Source organism: Cibotium barometz, chromosome 16 (genome assembly GCF_041138505.1).
Source record: "Cibotium barometz isolate CiBa-2024 chromosome 16, ASM4113850v1, whole genome shotgun sequence".
In the NCBI taxonomy this organism is placed as follows: domain Eukaryota; kingdom Viridiplantae; phylum Streptophyta; class Polypodiopsida; order Cyatheales; family Cibotiaceae; genus Cibotium; species Cibotium barometz.
Genome location: NC_141061.1, coordinates 48,601,833 through 48,618,012, shown reverse-complemented (window position 1 = coordinate 48,618,012; position 16,180 = coordinate 48,601,833). Strand labels below are relative to the sequence as shown.

General features: G+C 44.1%; 1 protein-coding gene across 2 annotated transcripts in view; it reads left to right on the top strand.

Annotated features, from left to right (window-relative positions):
* Positions 1 to 3,674: 3,674 nt before the first annotated feature.
* OVA9 (glutamine-tRNA ligase, putative / glutaminyl-tRNA synthetase, putative / GlnRS) overlaps positions 3,675 to 16,180 on the top strand; it is a 75,293-nt gene continuing 62,787 nt past the window's right edge. For both annotated transcript variants that reach the window (XM_086810642.1, XM_086810641.1), the window contains exons 1-4: positions 3,675 to 3,952; positions 15,139 to 15,189; positions 15,303 to 15,374; positions 15,597 to 15,696. In XM_086810642.1, the coding sequence (XP_086666768.1) occupies positions 3,812 to 3,952; positions 15,139 to 15,189; positions 15,303 to 15,374; positions 15,597 to 15,696 (364 nt within the window). In that variant the 5' untranslated portion in view covers positions 3,675 to 3,811. The remainder of the gene's footprint in view (positions 3,953 to 15,138; positions 15,190 to 15,302; positions 15,375 to 15,596; positions 15,697 to 16,180) is intronic.

The following is a 16,180-nucleotide window of genomic DNA, read 5'->3' as shown; positions in this document are numbered from 1 at the left end:
GGCAACAAAAGCTTGGCAACAACGAGTAGTATATATAGGGGTATGATACACGTGCATGTGTATGCATGGGTATGTGATGCACGTGTGTGTATGTGGGATGAGTGCACATGTATACACAAATTTGGGTGTGTGATGCACTTGCTTGTGCATGAACGAGCAGTGTACGAAGGTGTGAATGTGTGTGTGCACGTGCATGGAGGTGTGCGCATGAGTGGTGCATATGGGGTGCACGTGCGCAGTGGTGCATATTGGGATATTATACACGTGCATGTGTGGGGTGCGTGTATATGTATGCACAAATGTGGGTGTGCAGTGCATGTGCATGTACGAGCAATGCAAGGAGGTGGAATGTATGTACACATGTAAGCAGAGGTGTTTGCACGAAGTGCAAAGGTGTGTGTACATGCAAATGAATCTCCACATACATGGTGCATGTGTATATGCGTGTACATGTGTGGTTCATGCATGGGTGAGATTGTGTAAATATGTGGGCGTGCATGGGCACAAAGTTGGTGTGTATGTGCGAGTGCAAGTGAATGTGCATGTGCCAATGGAGGTGCGAATGTGTGCACAAAACGTGTGTGCATGATGTGCAAAAGAAATGCAGTGTATACAAAGTTGGGTGCATGTGCAAGAGTAAATGTGGGTGCATGCATATAGGTGGTATAAATATAGATGCACATACTCGATATGTTTTTGGGGTTTTTTGTGTTGCTTATCATTCTTGGTTAAGGTAGTAGCCTGGGGGGCAGAGGGGGCTATGTTACATATGTACACATGGGCTTAGGGTTCAGGCTTATTGTGCACGGGCTCTTCTAACTTTGCTGAAGGTGGTGTCGGCACATGAGTCGATGTGGAAGCCATTGCTCTCTATTCCTGCTTAGGCTTTGGAGTTGGTGTCGAAGGCATGGCATTGGGTCTCCATTTGGATTTGACATTCAAGGGTGTTGGTTCTAGCAATACATCCCTTATTGTTTCTCCCTCCTCTTGCTTTAGGTTATATATTTATGCAATGGGCCTCCATCTTGCTCCATTGGGTGAGAATCCCACAGTAAAAGTGTATCTTAAGACCTTGTAGCTAGCCTTTTCAAAGCGGGTTTAGTCATTTAAACCACTGGTTTGTTGTCTAAAAGAGCAGATCTTTAGTTTGTCCCATGGCTCCACCAGTTTGATCGAACCTTTCTAGTTATAGAATGGGATCTCCAGTTTTAACAAATTTGGTTTATCATCCGTGAGATGTGGACTAGAGATCCCATTCTCAAGGATGATAAATATTGAGAATGGCATTCTTTATTGTTTCTCCCTCCAGGTTATATATCTATGCAATGGGGCTCCATCTTGCTCTACTGAGTGAGAATCCCACAGTAAAAGTGTGTCTCAAGACCTTGTAGCTAGCCTTTTCAAAGTGGGTTTAGTGATCTAAACTAGTGGCTTACTATCCAAAAGAGTAAATCTTGGTGGGATCATCGATCTGTCCCATGGCTCCACAAATTTGATTGAACTTTTCTAATTACTAAATGGGATCTCCAGTTTTATCAAATTTGGTTTATCATCCTTGAGATGTGGACTGACTTGGTTTTGCCTAACTCTAAGCCTCTAGGTGCTATGTTTGTCGCAACTTCCTTTCCCATTTCAAACACCATCCTTATTATGTTTTCTATCATGTATTCATGTGCAAGTGGAGCATAAACCCTTGATTTTAGGATACGAGATCTCTTACCCTATGCAGTTGGGTCGCACGATTTCCAATGGCACTTCCTATGCTAACCTCTGTAGGATTGCAAGCTAGTCCCCCGATAGCGGTGCCAAATATGTTCAAGTCAAGAGCTTACCTTAGCCTTGTTGAAGCATGTGTCGTTGGGCTGCAAACTGTAACTTCCCTATGTGGGTGCGCTAGCTCCTCCATTGCTTCCTCACTTCGTTGTTACACACCAGAATGCTCCTTTGCCAATGGGTGAAGGGAGAGCTCTTTATGCGTTGATAGAGATCCGTCTTCATGGTGGTTCTCTCTCACAAAAGACGAGGGAAGATGAAGAAGCTAGTGCAAGAAGAAAACCTACAATCAAACCTATCAAGCAAGCAAGATTTAATGGCATACAAGGAAGTAAGAAGAGAAAGATGAGAGTTGAGAAGTAAACTATTGCAAGAGAATGATTGTCCATTGCTTATTATAAAAAATAACTTATATACAAGTGATTAGTTTTCACACTAGGTTGGTTAAACTTAAAAATGGTAAGTACCTGTTCGCATGGGTACGATTAGTTTTCACACTAGGTTGGGTGATCGAAACCATGTACCAAAATAGAGTGGTTAACAATGTTGTTGAGTTTATTATTTACTGTTAATTAATTTAAGTGCTTGCTTATAGAAGGCCCTTTTTTTTAATTATAGATTAGTTTCTTGTGTAAGATCTTTAGGTTAAATCTAGAGTTACGATTGACATAATTTTTTTTTAATTAGCAGGTACAGGAAATTTTTTGTAGAAATACTCACACACACCCCCAACCCCCGTATGGTGGAAGGCACCCCCCTCGGGTCTGGCACAAGCCGGGGCCGAGGCCGCCCACATATCAACATTGGACTTATAAATCTCCCAAGGGAGATGATACCACATGAGGCCCCCACAAGATTCGAACCCACGACCTTGGGGATTAGAGTCCAACACTCTAACAGTTAAACTAGCGCTCATTGGTATTGACATAAATTTTGAGGTCTTCTCTCAAACGAATTTTGCTAAAGTCTAGACCTAAGCCACGAGCGGAGATATTCTTAGATGCGCGTACTCTCCACGAAATTTATGTTTTCATAATTTTTCATTACCTCAACATGAGGTAATGAAAAATTCATAGAAGAGCTCCTAGAAACATGCTCATGCAAAACGCAGATATGGAGAGAGAGTAGAGAGAGAGAGAGATGTGCTGGAAAATTCAGTATATTGATATGGTACAAAAAGGGTACTTTGCTACAGCCCTAGGCTGTCTTCATAAAAGGTGGTAAACACCCAAAATTTGGTCCTACTATAGGACCCTAGGGACCCAATCCCTAAAGGATTGAATGAGTCCAACTATGAGCTACCTTGCCTATTTATGGCTCCTTTATTTCCTTGGAGAACTGGCCGACTGAGTCGGCCAGCAGTCTTGGCCTTATATCCATAATATCCAGCACCGCCCTCTGGTTTGTGGTCTAGCCGCCTCTCGTTTTGGTCCAGCTGCCCACCTTCTATAAGCAGCCGCCGATAGCCCTTCCTGGCCTAATGCTCCTAACGTCTGGTTCATATTCTTTATCTGGCTGCCTCTTCTAGAAATTTTTAATTACCTCATGTTGAGGTAATGAAAAATTATGAAAACATAAATTTCGTGGAGAGTACGCGCATAGACTTTAGCAAGAGGTAATGAAAAATTATGAAAACATAAATTTCGTGGAGAGTCTCATGTCAAACGCATAGACTTCCTCTTGCTGAAGTCTATGCGTTTGACATGAGACTCTCCACGAAATGAAGTAAATTTCGTGGAGAGTCTCATGTCAAACGCATAGACTTCCTCTTGCTGAAGTCTATGCGTTTGACATGAGACTCTCCACGAAATTTATGTTTTCATAATTTTTCATTACCTCTTGCTAAAGTCTATGCGCGTACTCTCCACGAAATTTATGTTTTCATAATTTTTCATTACCTCAACATGAGGTAATGAAAAATTATGAAAACATAAATTTCGTGGAGAGTACGCGCATCTAAGAATATCTCCGCTCGTGGCTTAGGTCTAGACTTTAGCAAAATTCGTTTGAGAGAAGACCTCCACACACACAGAGAGAGATGCCGGGGGCCGCAGCCAGAGAGCTGAAGGAGAAGGCGGGCGCAGAGCTGTTCGTGAAGATTGGCTTGGACCAGCGTACGGCAAACAATGCACTGGCCAACGCGAAAGTGACATCCAACTTGTACGATGTGATCCATGAGGTTAGATTGTCAACTAACTTTTCATGCGCGAACCTAAACTGAGCCTGTCAATCGACTTACATTATATGCGAGAAACTTCAGTAGTTTGCCTTTACACATAGTGTAATCAGAGAAAGAGACAAATTGAGGTTTTTGTGGATTTATGTCCAGAAAACAGCAAAAGATCGAGAAGAGGGGGACGGGGGGGGGGCGCTTTTCTCATTTTGTTAATGAAGGCGAGTCCCGCATAGGCACCTACGCGTGGGATAGACAATCCGGCTGCACATTTGTTAGGCCTAGAAGACCTTGAGAAAATCTGAGGGCTAAGTGTCTTTAAATAGACATATGAGAGTTCATCACCCTCATTCATGCCCTGTGTACTGTTTGCTTGAGTATTAAGTCAAAGAAATATGTGCTCTTCCCCATTGGAGGGCCATATCGAGAGTAGTGTTTATTCATTGCAATTCCTGTTTTCAGCAAATTGTCTCTATAGACAACAACAGAGAGAATGCATTTTAAACAGGGTGTGCATCTTGGCGTCGTGTGGTCAACTTGACATCCCGAAACCACCTAAAATTCTCAATTATTTTGCCAAATTATAATTGGAGTAGAGTCCTATTCAAGAATTTATTTCAAGAACAATCCACGGGCTTTTCCAAGCCAGGACCACCCAATCCAATCTTTTCACTTATAAAGGAGGAGGTGGCGGTTCTTCAAACGGAAGCAACCCCCCTCCCAAAGAAGGCGGCTGAAAGGAGGTGCTGATGGAAGAGCTAGATAACAGCCAATAGTTGGTGGTAGAGGAGTAAATGGGCAACCAAGAGGTGACAGAAAATCCAGCAAACAGGAGGCAAAAACCTCCGCTCTGGAGCGGCGGAGACGCCGGTGGCAGGCGGTGAAAAAGTGGCTCTGGGGTGGTGGCGACGCCGGTTGAGGTGGCCTTGGGCGGCGGCGAAGCTGGCGGCGGGTGGTGGAGGCGGCAAAGCTGGCGGAGTTGGCTCTCTACGCGGCATCGTCACCGCCCAGAGCCGCCTTTGCCACCGGTGTTTCCTATAGCCTTGTCGATGATGAAAACCCTAGAGAAGCTCTTACTGGCAAGAAAATTGATATAAAATCTAGTTTAATGGTTTTTGGGCGATAAAAACCTCCAAAAAGCAATTTTTAGAGTTTTTGGAATTTAATGTCCGTACAGTTGTATGGATCTGTACAATCGCATGGAAAGATGGTGACGTGGCACTGCAGTTGGAGGCGCTCTGAAATCAACGGGGGTAGCGATGCAAAACTCAATGATTTGGTTCATAGATGATGATGAAGAAGATAATCCTTGAACAAAGATGGCAATGCGATGAAGAGATTCTTCTTTAACTTGACGCTCAAGAGAGGCTCATGCTTCTTTTATACTTGGGGAAGCCTTGCTTTTTGCCAAAAAGTGATGCTTTTGCTTTGCTTTTGCTTTTTTATTAAATATTATTAATAATAGCCAAAGTTCTTGATTTGTGCTTTTACAACTTCAGGGCCTTGCCTTTTGGCCCTAGATTTGCTTTTTGAGAAAGCGGCTTTTAGCTTTTTGGTCTGGCTTAGTCTCCTCTTTCCAACGGTGTCCTTAGCCCGTGGTCAACCCTGTTTGACTTTTTGCTTTTTCTTGCTTTTTGACCAAGATGGTGCCTTTTCTTAATCAATCCTGATGGACCTTGTCCCTATGTCTTCTTCCATCGTCTGGTGTCCGGGCATGGATTTCGTTATGTGAAATAGAGCTTGGGGATGAAGCTTGGACATGAACATGGAACACAGAGCTTAGACATGGAGCTTGGATTTTGGACTGGGATTTGGACTTGGACTTGGAGTTGGAGTTGGATTTGGACTTGGATTTGGATTCATTGGACTCGAGATCCATTGGATTTGGATTTTGGATCTGGTACTAGCCTGGTGAGAGATAATTGTGGGTCATAGTCACAGGGGACGGAGGGGACGGCAGCTTGGAACGCGGGGACGGCGATTCGGGACAGACCAAGGACGGGGACGGACGGACGTCTCCCACGGCACGTTTCTCACGGGGACGGCGACGGGGACGGTGCAGGGACGGGGACGCCGGTCGGGGACGGCAGAGAGCCATTGCTTGCCGTTTTTGGCCGTTGCGCCTGCCGTTTTTGGCTGTTGCGCTTCTCGTTTCTAGCCGTTTATGGCTGTTGGCTCTTTGAGGCTTGGCCCTCTCTCTCTCTCTCTTGCCCTTGAGGCTTTCCTCTCTCTCTCTCTCTCGCCTATCTATATAAGAACAAGCCTCTACAAGGCTACAAGCACACACAAGTTCACAACTCTCAAGGCTCAAGCTTCTTCTCTCTTCCAACTTCCAAGCCTCTAGGCTCTCACACAAGGCCCGCGGGCCGCCACCCTACTATCTACATTCTAGAATCTAGACTCTCTCTCTCTCGCTCACCTCTCCCTCAAGCCTCTTGAGTCTTGACTCTTCCAACTTCCAAGCCTCTAGGCTCTCTCTCTCTCTCTCTCTCTCTCTCATTCCTCAAGGCTCTCTCTCTCTCTCTCTCATTCCTCAAGGCTCAAGAGTCAAGCCATCTTCAACCATGGCATCCTTTTCACGTGCCGGGGCTTCTCGTAGAAGGACAACGGGATGGACATGGTGGGAGGAGGTTAACTACACCAGTTGATGCTTTGGCTATTTACTATGAAGTGTTTTTGATGTTCACTAATCCTTGTATAGCCATGCAAGGAGAAAGGTGTTATTGTTTGCCTTGAGATGGTTTCAGGGAAACATTGTTTATGGCTCCCTTTATTGGGATGGATTATATCTATGGAGATTTCTTTCTTGGACGAGATTTATATAGATATTGGGCTTCACAAGCAATTTCTATGGACGAATCTGTCCGAGTTTATAGAGAAGAATCTTTGCTACCATATATGGGTGGAACAATAGAGAGCAGACGGAAGAGAACGTGGCCACTTGAGAGAGTAGTGTGAGTTGGTGGCCGAAATGTCTATAAACTATGTGTAGCAGAAATGCTTATGAAACACTAGGTTATCTATGCCTGTGAGTGATTGTTTTATCTTGTTACTTGAGCCCACCTCTCATCCAAGGTGTGTGGTCAGAGTACCAACACGGAGTGCAAGTGGTAAAGTGGACATGACGCCTGGTTGGCACGGGACTTATGTCTATGCCAAGGGTCATGTGGACCGATGTCTTGTTGGCAGGAGACTTATTTTGTCTCACCCATTTACTTGGGACATGATTATATCTTGAATATATGGCTTGAAGCTTAAAGTTGCAGACAACTTTTAAGAAGTTGGGGAGGATGTCACTAGCCTAGACATTTCCCAGTATGAAAGGAGTCTGGTGGACTCCAGGATGTCTAAATATTTGGAAAGTATAAGCTTTGGGAATGGGAGATTATCCTAGAATACAAAGGACCACACTCCTAAAATTTAGGAGAGTTGCTATTTTTGGCCCGACTCCGATGGAAATTCTGTTCACGTCATTACATCTGGAATTGAGCAGATACCAAAAGTTGGCAAAGTGCCTATGACAGAATGTCTACCAGTTGGGATATTTTTAGAGATAAAGTTTATGGCAGGACCCATCTCTTAGATTGGGACATGTGGCAAGAAAGTGGACCAAAGTGAGACAAGTGGCCTGACACTTGTTAGAAAGTGGATCAAAGTGAAACAAGTGGCCTCACACTTGTCACTTCAGCTATTGTGTAGCTCTCCACTTGTCATTGTAGCCTTCTCTTGCCATTTTAGCTCATGGGAGGCCCAAATCTATAAATTGGAGCCCTCTCTCTTCATTAATAGAGGCTCTCTTGCTGCACACTAGCCTCTACCACCGTTACAGGTTGCCCTAATGATGGCTACTCTCTTTCTCTCTCTTGAAGGCTGCCCATGAAGAATACTGGCTGTTGGGGACTGTTTTGGAGGCTTCCATCGCGAAGAAATACTGAAAGCAAGGGTATTTAATCATTTATTATGATTTCTAGCCATTGTACTCGTTGTACCAGCCTTTGTACCTATTGTATCAGCCATTGTATTGGCTGTACTAGTCCTTGTACTTGTACTTGCTGTACCACCCATTGTACCGACAGTACCAGTCACTGTACCTGTTGTACCAACCATTGTACCGGTTGTACCAGCCATTGTACGTGCCATACCGGCTGAATGGAGAGTTGTACTTGTTGTACCAGCTCTATTGCATGAAGACCCGTGGTTTTTGGGTGAGAATCAGTACCCACACGGAGGTATATGGATTATGTTGTTGGCTCGACATTTCTACAGCCTATGTTCCGGCTTGGTTGCCTCGTGTTGGGTTGTGTTATGGCATTTGTATATGGATAATCCGGCATCTCCCGTGGGGAGAGTAAGGTCCTCAAAGCTTGTACATGATATTATTCTCCTTAGGTAATAAAATTCTCCAAGGTGGGGGGTCGGCCCATTCCGGCCTTTATGCAGTGTCATACGTGCAAGCTCACTTTTCAGCATTTGTGGATGTTTTGTCCAGCTTTATGTTTTATGCAAAGTGATGATGGACATGTGTTAAGGTTGTGGCCATGTTTAAATGTTTAATATGCATTGATGGTATCAACAAGTGTGTCAAAGGCCCTAGTCCCCCGGGCATCCGTCGCGGGTTACAACTGCTGATGCCTTCTCTATGGAATGCTTTGCTGTAATAGCGAGAGTTCTTATTTGTAAGTCCTGGGTGAAAGCTTGGAGGGATCCTATTGGTAGAGGATTCTATGAGTTGTACTGTGTACTCAAATTTTGTTCAAGTAAAGAAATACCGCAAGGGGCACCACTGCGTTTTGGGGCCAATCGGTGTCCTTGTACTATTTTGCAGGAGCACTCTAGCTCCCCCTGTTTGTTTCCCTTTTCCCAGTTCCCATGGGTGATGAAGTGTTTTGTGTGCGAGTGTTTGTTTCATCGCCCGTCAGATTTCTGAAGGCCGGTTTCACCCGTTATCTGAAGCCCCAAGTGGGAGGAGGCCCACAGGCCCTTGTAAGAGGTGGGAGATCATCAACAGAATGGTAGCATGGTATATTTGGTGTGCTAGTTGCAGCAAGGCCATAGAGGGCACTACCACGCTATTTGCTGAGTCCATTAGGAGCATATGGAGGGACATTATGCACACTCTTTGTGGCAAGTGGAAGAAGCTTCAAGGCGACTTTGAGTGTAAGCAAAAGCGCCGAGAGGCTTGTCTGCGGATTTGGAGCAGCGATCCTTTCCTTAGGGTTAGAGATAGTGAGGTTAAGGCCACCTATATGGCTATTCCCCCCTCCCCCCCATCGAATGAGATAGTCCTCCTCTGAGAGCAGCCGGCGAGCCCTTTCATTTTTTCGTCTCCCATGATTGAGACTGGGTCATGTACTTAGCTGTTTTGGCTGTATTTTTTGTAATTAATGGAAGGATCTTTCCTTGGAAAAAAAGAGAGTTACTTAGCATGTTTATAGTTCACTAAAAGGTACCCAGCCCTAGGCCCCTTGGCCAGGCTCGTCTTCACATGCTAAAGCTGCCCCAAACTGGTGTAATACAGCTCCAAACCTGTGTGTTCCAGATCCATGCTGATTTGCTACTGATTTATCCTTATGCAAGTGTTTTGCATTTCCAATAGTGGCCAACAATGTCTTAACACTCATCTTTGCTGCATTCGGTTACCAGCTCGATCATTCTTTGGGTAGCGGTTGTAACCCCTCATTGCCATGCACATACATCTCTCTCGACACACTAGTCACTCATTGGACCTTGTTCCCTTTATTAGGACTCACACCTTTTCTACCTGCATATGTCCTCATAATGTCTTGGCACATGCATTGGAGGATTGATGCATGTGACAATGATGTAGAAACTAAACTGTATGTTTATTAGCAATAGCCAAAGTTATGTGATTAAGTTTTCAAAAGGAGGTTAAGAGGTGCGGGATGAGGATCTGCTGCAAGATTCCTTGTGCATTCAACATAGGAAAAGGGTTTGGGCTCTCATGTTTAGTCATTGGATTGCATCAGCATTTTGCTTAGCAAAAGAAGGTGAATTATGATGTAGGATTTAAGATATCCTTATTAATAATTAAGGCATAGATTCCTTCTTTATGGTCTAGTTTCCATCAACAATTTGAGCTAGACTTTTGAAAATCCTTATTTGTTATGTAATTTTGATGCTTCATGCGTACTGGGTTGTCATAAGAACTATTCTTCTAGTTATGTCTTGTAAGTCTTGCGATTTATACAAATTGCTATCAAGCATTTGTAAGTGTGGGTGAGTCTTTTTTTTGGGGGAGAGAGGGGGGACTTTTTTTTTCTTTTACCTTAAAAAGATATGGATAATTGATTTTGCTGCTTTGTAAACAAGTTGTCTTATGAAGTCATGAACTAAATAAAGAGTCAGATTTTAAGTTTGTGTTCATGATGTACTGGGCTTTCCGTAACTGCGTGTCAAGAGCTCTTGGATGGCTAGTTCTGTCATTGAGTTTCCACTTAGGAATAGGTTAACCAAATGTATAAAGACTCCCCCCTAACATGTTAGGTAACTCTTGTTTTGTATGTTAGCTCAATATATATTAGGGGTGGTACGATGAATTTGATAGTTAATCTGCAAATATGAGAGATTATTCTTGGTGGAGACTAAGGTAAACTCTTAAAAATCATCAGGACCATGGTTAAAAGTAGTGGAATCTTACATTGATAAAATAGAGGAGACTTCCCTAGGACGCCTGCAGGAGCTCTAGTTCACATGATATGATGGCAATATATGTGGTAGTACTTCGCTGAGTACATGCACCCGGTGGACTCTTAGTAGACATATGTAGCACTATTGGAGTAATGGAGGGCTGATTGCTCTTACTTGCACTCTTCCGTCTATACGTTGATTGGATTGCAGTATTTGTGGACAGTTTTGGAGGTAGTCTTCAATGGGGCAGACAGTAGTGCCCATATTGCTATATGTTGACGACACTGTCTTAATCTCAGATTCAACAGAGGGTTTTCAGAAACACTTGGATGCATTGGACAGATTTTGTAGGGAAGAGACCTTTCGGTCAATTTGGGCAAAACCAAGGTTATTGTTTTCAACACATCTTATGTGGGCACCTCAGAGATTGTAACGAAGTGTGGTCTCATATGTAATAATGGGCCCAAGGCCAATAGACCATGCCCATGGACTATATTAATCATAGTGTGAAAAGGGTGGTCATATATATATACCAAAATAAGCCATAATTGGGGCTAATTAATCACTTGATAATGAGAAATTACTCTTTCCTTTCTCTAAACCTGGGCTAATCTCTCTAAGCTAGGCTAATCCAAGGTTAAACCGTTAATCCAAGGCTAAGCTAGGCTAATTCTAGCTTAGCCTAGAGATTGATGAGCTTGAGGAGATCCTCTAGCCAGAACAGATTGTCTTTCACAAGGAGGGAAAGCTACCTGCAGGAAAGCTTTCCAGGAGATACCTTGTGAAGTTTAAAAATTATTTGCCCATTGATGCAAAGTGGGTAAATGAGGATTATTTTGTTGACTACCCACAGTTGTTGCAGGCATATCTTGAGGCTTTTCAGTCGAGGACAACTCTTTAGAAGCCCGGGGGGATGTCACCAATTGGCCAACCATTTGGTCCATCTCCAGATTTGTGTCTCGTTCACTTGAGGCCAGGCCGGTGTCTTATGTGAAAGGGCTAGTATTTTTGCATAACATGGACGGGAGCCAGACTGGTGCCACCCGTGTGTTAGCAGGATGGTGTCGTATGGACGGGAGCGAGACTGGTGCCACCCGTGTATGACCTGGACTGTGTTCTATCCATGGGATTGTCACGCCATGGAAGAGCCAGTATTTGTGCCGTGTCTTGCCTATGGGACTGTCACTCCATAGGGAGGCTTGTGCCTGGTTCTGTGTCTTATCTATGGGACTGTCACTCCATAGGAAGACCGGGATTTATGTTTTCTCTCGTGCCATTTTTGTGCCCGACAGATGTTTTGTACTTGTTCCATGAACGGGAGATATGTCCATTTTACTATTTGCCCATGCATTCATGTTTTGCATGTTTGGAACTGTTTTCGCATGATTTATATTCTTGTGTTTGCCTGTTTGATGTGCCACTTACTGAGCGGGGACGCCTGCCAGACTGCCAGTGAGTCGTGAAGTTTGCTCTGTCTTCTGACGAGTTTTGTTGCGTGTGAACAGGTGGTAAGTGTATTGCACTTGTTGGTTTAATAGCTTTCCTTTCTAACCCTTAATTTTATAAGGTCGTAAGTTCACATTCATTTAAAAGTGGGCACCCACGTGTGGGCCAAGGTGGGGAGGGAAACCCCACACTTAACCCCTTAAGTGTGTGGGGGTGGGTGCATGGCCACCTACCCACACCACACCTTGAAACTGGCCGCCCCCATGGAAGCTTGGGGAGCCGGCCAGCTGTGGTCGTATACTTCCCCTCCAACACCTACAAAGAGGCGACCACCCTTCTGCTCACCCTGAGACGATTGTGCGCCTCCTCCTCTTCAGGCTGTGCTACCTCCACCTCCACAAGCAGACGGCTGCGCATGTTCTCAAGCAGACGGTTGCTGCTCCTCCCATACAGGCGACTGTACCTCCTTTACAGGCGGCTGTGCTCTGCAGCCAGGCGGTTGTCTCCTCTCCATAGCGGCTGCTGCTCCTCCCATATAGGCGACTATACCTCCTTTACAGGCGGCTGTGCTCTGTAGCCAGGCGGCTCCTCTTCAGTTGGCGGCTACGCCTTCTCCACAGGCAGCTCCTCCCTTGCAGACGGATGCTCCTTCTCCACTGCAGCCAGGCGGCTTCTGCATCCTCAGGCGGCTGTGTTCTGCCAGCAGGCCGCGCTCCACTTTGCAGGCGATTGCATCTCTTCACCTTCCTCAAGTGACTACATGCTGGTGGGCTACTCCCTCTACCTTGCAGGCGGCTGCACCACCCCACAGGCGGCTGCAGCCAGGTTTCCTCGCCACTCTTCAAGTGGCTACACCTCTACACAGGCAGCTCCTCATCCTCCTCGACAGGCTGCTGTGTCCTGGTGTCCCTCTCAAGTAGCTACACACAGACGCCTCGGGTATATGTCTTCCATTAGCAAGCTACAAGTAAGTGGATTCAGATTTAAGTAAAGGATTTTGTTGTAAATCTGATAAAGGATTCTCTCTACCGCTAACACCCGTTCGGTGCCGGGTAGTCCAAGCTGTTGGAGAACCATGGTCCATGGGTGCCGAGATCGGGAGAGCCAGGCGTTAGTACGGGAGCGCCTGTTTGTGCGTTGTCCTGGAACACCAGTGGGGCGCTCTCGGCGGATACCAGTGAAGGCACAGGACCGTAGAGACTTGACCACTCAAGTGGGTCGCACTCCTTCGAACGTCTACTTCGAATCTCCTGTTCGGTACTGTATTCATCTCAGTTGTACATGGACATCATTTGGTTCATTTAACCCATGGAGCATTGTATTTGTTAAATACTCCCAATAATATATCATATATTGAGGGGGGGGGGGGGTTCGGCCCGTTCCGGCCCCAGTGCTGGTGTCCATCTATCAACATTTCATTTCATTTCATTTCATTTCATTTTCAGGTGTTATTAAGTTGTCCATTCAAATTGTGATATTTAAGTTGTGCTATTACGCGTGTGGGTGTCCAACGGAGTCTATTCCCACTTGACGGGATCGGTTTCACTAGGATGTTGCTTTGTTTCAGAGAGCTTTGGCCCCAACAACCACCCCAACCCCTCCGTCGCCAATGAACCATCACCAACTTCTTTTGGACCCACCAGGAGAAGGACGACACCCATAGAGTGGATCTCGTGGACCCACCTTGGGCTGTTGCGGACCCCTCGTTGGAGAGGAGTTACCTTGGACTAGGCCTCGGTATTCCAACGTGCCGGACACCCCCTGCCCCCCAGACGTCGGCCACGATCCCCTCATCAGCTCCTGATCTAGGACATGCTCCACTGCCATTGAGCTACCTTTCCATGTGATGTAGCTGAGGGAGACCTCTCGGCCATACTCATTAGCCCCATGCTTGATATGAGGGTTTGTAACAAAGTGGTGTGGTCTCATATATGTAATAATGGGTCCAAGGCCAATTGACCATGCCCATGGACATTATTAATCATAGTGTGAAAAGGGTGGTCATGTATATATCCCAACGTAGGCCATAATTGGGAGTTAACTTTTGATAATCATTTGACAATGTGAAATCACTCTTTCTTTCTCTAAACCTTTGTTAATCTTTTGCTAATCCTTCTCAATCATTGTTAATCCATGTTTTAAAGCTAATCTAGGTTAATGAGGCTAGCTACTTTCTTTCAAAGAGCCTCAAAGGGAGATATCCCAATGCTCAAATCCTTGTTGCTAGAATTATGAAAAAAATCAAAAAGACGTAGCCATTCATCCCATGAAGATTATATATCATGACAACAATTCCTCAAATACACCTCAAGCCTCTTGTTGGTACACTCCATTTAACTATCTATTTAATGATGATAGGCTATAGATGGAGTAACTTGTGTGTCCATGTTCTCATACAAAGATCTCCAAAAATTCTCCATGAATTTAGTGTCTCTATCACACATTATGTTAAGTGTGGCAAGCCATGCATCTTGAATACATGCTCTATAAATTGTTTGGTAATTTGAGATTCTCCATATGTGACTTTAGAAGCAATAAAGTGGGCTAATTTGATAAGCCTATCAACCACCACAAACATTTGATTCCCATCCATGTTTAGTCGTTGGAACCCCCATAATGAAGTCCATAAGAGTGGTATACCATCTATTGGGGGCTGATGCTCCTCTCATGTTTCATGTTCCTTGTATTCCATGATGAGATTTCCATGGATAGTTTTGTATCTGTCCAGAGAGATGGTTCTGATTTGTTCTATTTTATTTTATGTTCCATGATGCTATATGCCATGGACATTATTGTATCACTTTGGTGTCATAGATCCATTGGGTCTTTAGCAGATCCTTAATATATCTTTCTTTCTTTCTTTCTCACCCATGCTGTCCCTTCTTCCTTCAATAAACAATACCAAATTCAGCTTCATAGGAATTTTCCTTGGATTTTCTGTAATTTGTTTTGTGTGATTTGGATATGTTTTGCTAGAGCTATGATTTTGTTTAGGAAAAGGAGCCATTATGGTGTGCTTCATCATTGCTGCATGGAATCAAAGCAAAATTATCACATAAAAGTGGGATTATAATCACAATTTCACGTATATGTAACAGGCAGGAGTGCAAGGAGGGTGTGACAAAGCCATTGGGAATCTTTTGTACACGGTACTGAGTCTAACTAGTTACGAAGCCATTAAGGATCTTTCTTACATGGGACTGCATGTCTTACAAATCTTTTCGAAAGAACACTTTCAATGAAGTTGAGCATGTGGACACAGGTAGCTACGAAGTATCCAACAAATGCATTGAAGCACCGCCCCGGGTTCTTAAAGTATATCACAGATGGCCAGGTATGCTCTTTATAAGTCAAGAATTTTTAAAGCTTATAGAGTTTTTCTCCATCCCCTGCCCATTGCTTTTATAACAGAGCACAAAGTTTTAAACTATGTGAAGTGAGACTTTTACCAATGAAAAATGTACTTGATATTAAGCCATTGAGGCTTTTTGTCTTGAGTCTAGCTCTGTTGTTCCTAGTATCATCTAGTGAAGGTATGAAGTCTGTTCATTTGCAGGTGAAGAATACTCCCCAAATAGAGGCAGCTTTTTCCTTCTTTTCGGGTATTGGCCCTGACAGTTTTGATAAACAAGAGTTTGAGAAGCATTGTGGTGTTGGTAAGTAATACACATTTGTCTATGATGGAAGCTATCTTTTGAAGTGTGTAATCCTTGATGTGTAGATCCATACATGCATGATATGAAATGCCTTGAAAGGTATCACATTTGCTTCTTTCATTTATTTGGAACTTCTTGCATATTAAATATATCTCAGTCTGTTCAAAACAATATGACATTTTTTTTCGTTTTATGGAAAAATGATGCATGTGGACTGTACTAAGCTAGGCTATACTAGGTAGAGATTAAAAGGCCCTAATGTGAGTTGTGAAAAGCTAGAAAGATGGCCAATCAATGGAGTGAATTTCTAGGTTTGCACCTCGGAAGTATATGGCACCGACCATTGAAGTTTTGCAAACCCGAGTATTCCAACTTAAATATCATAACAATGCCTCACTTCACTTCTACCATTTCTAAAATAACTAAATATGGTGTTGTCTCTTCTCGGTTATTGAGATTCTCTCGTATTTGTTCAAACAAGTTT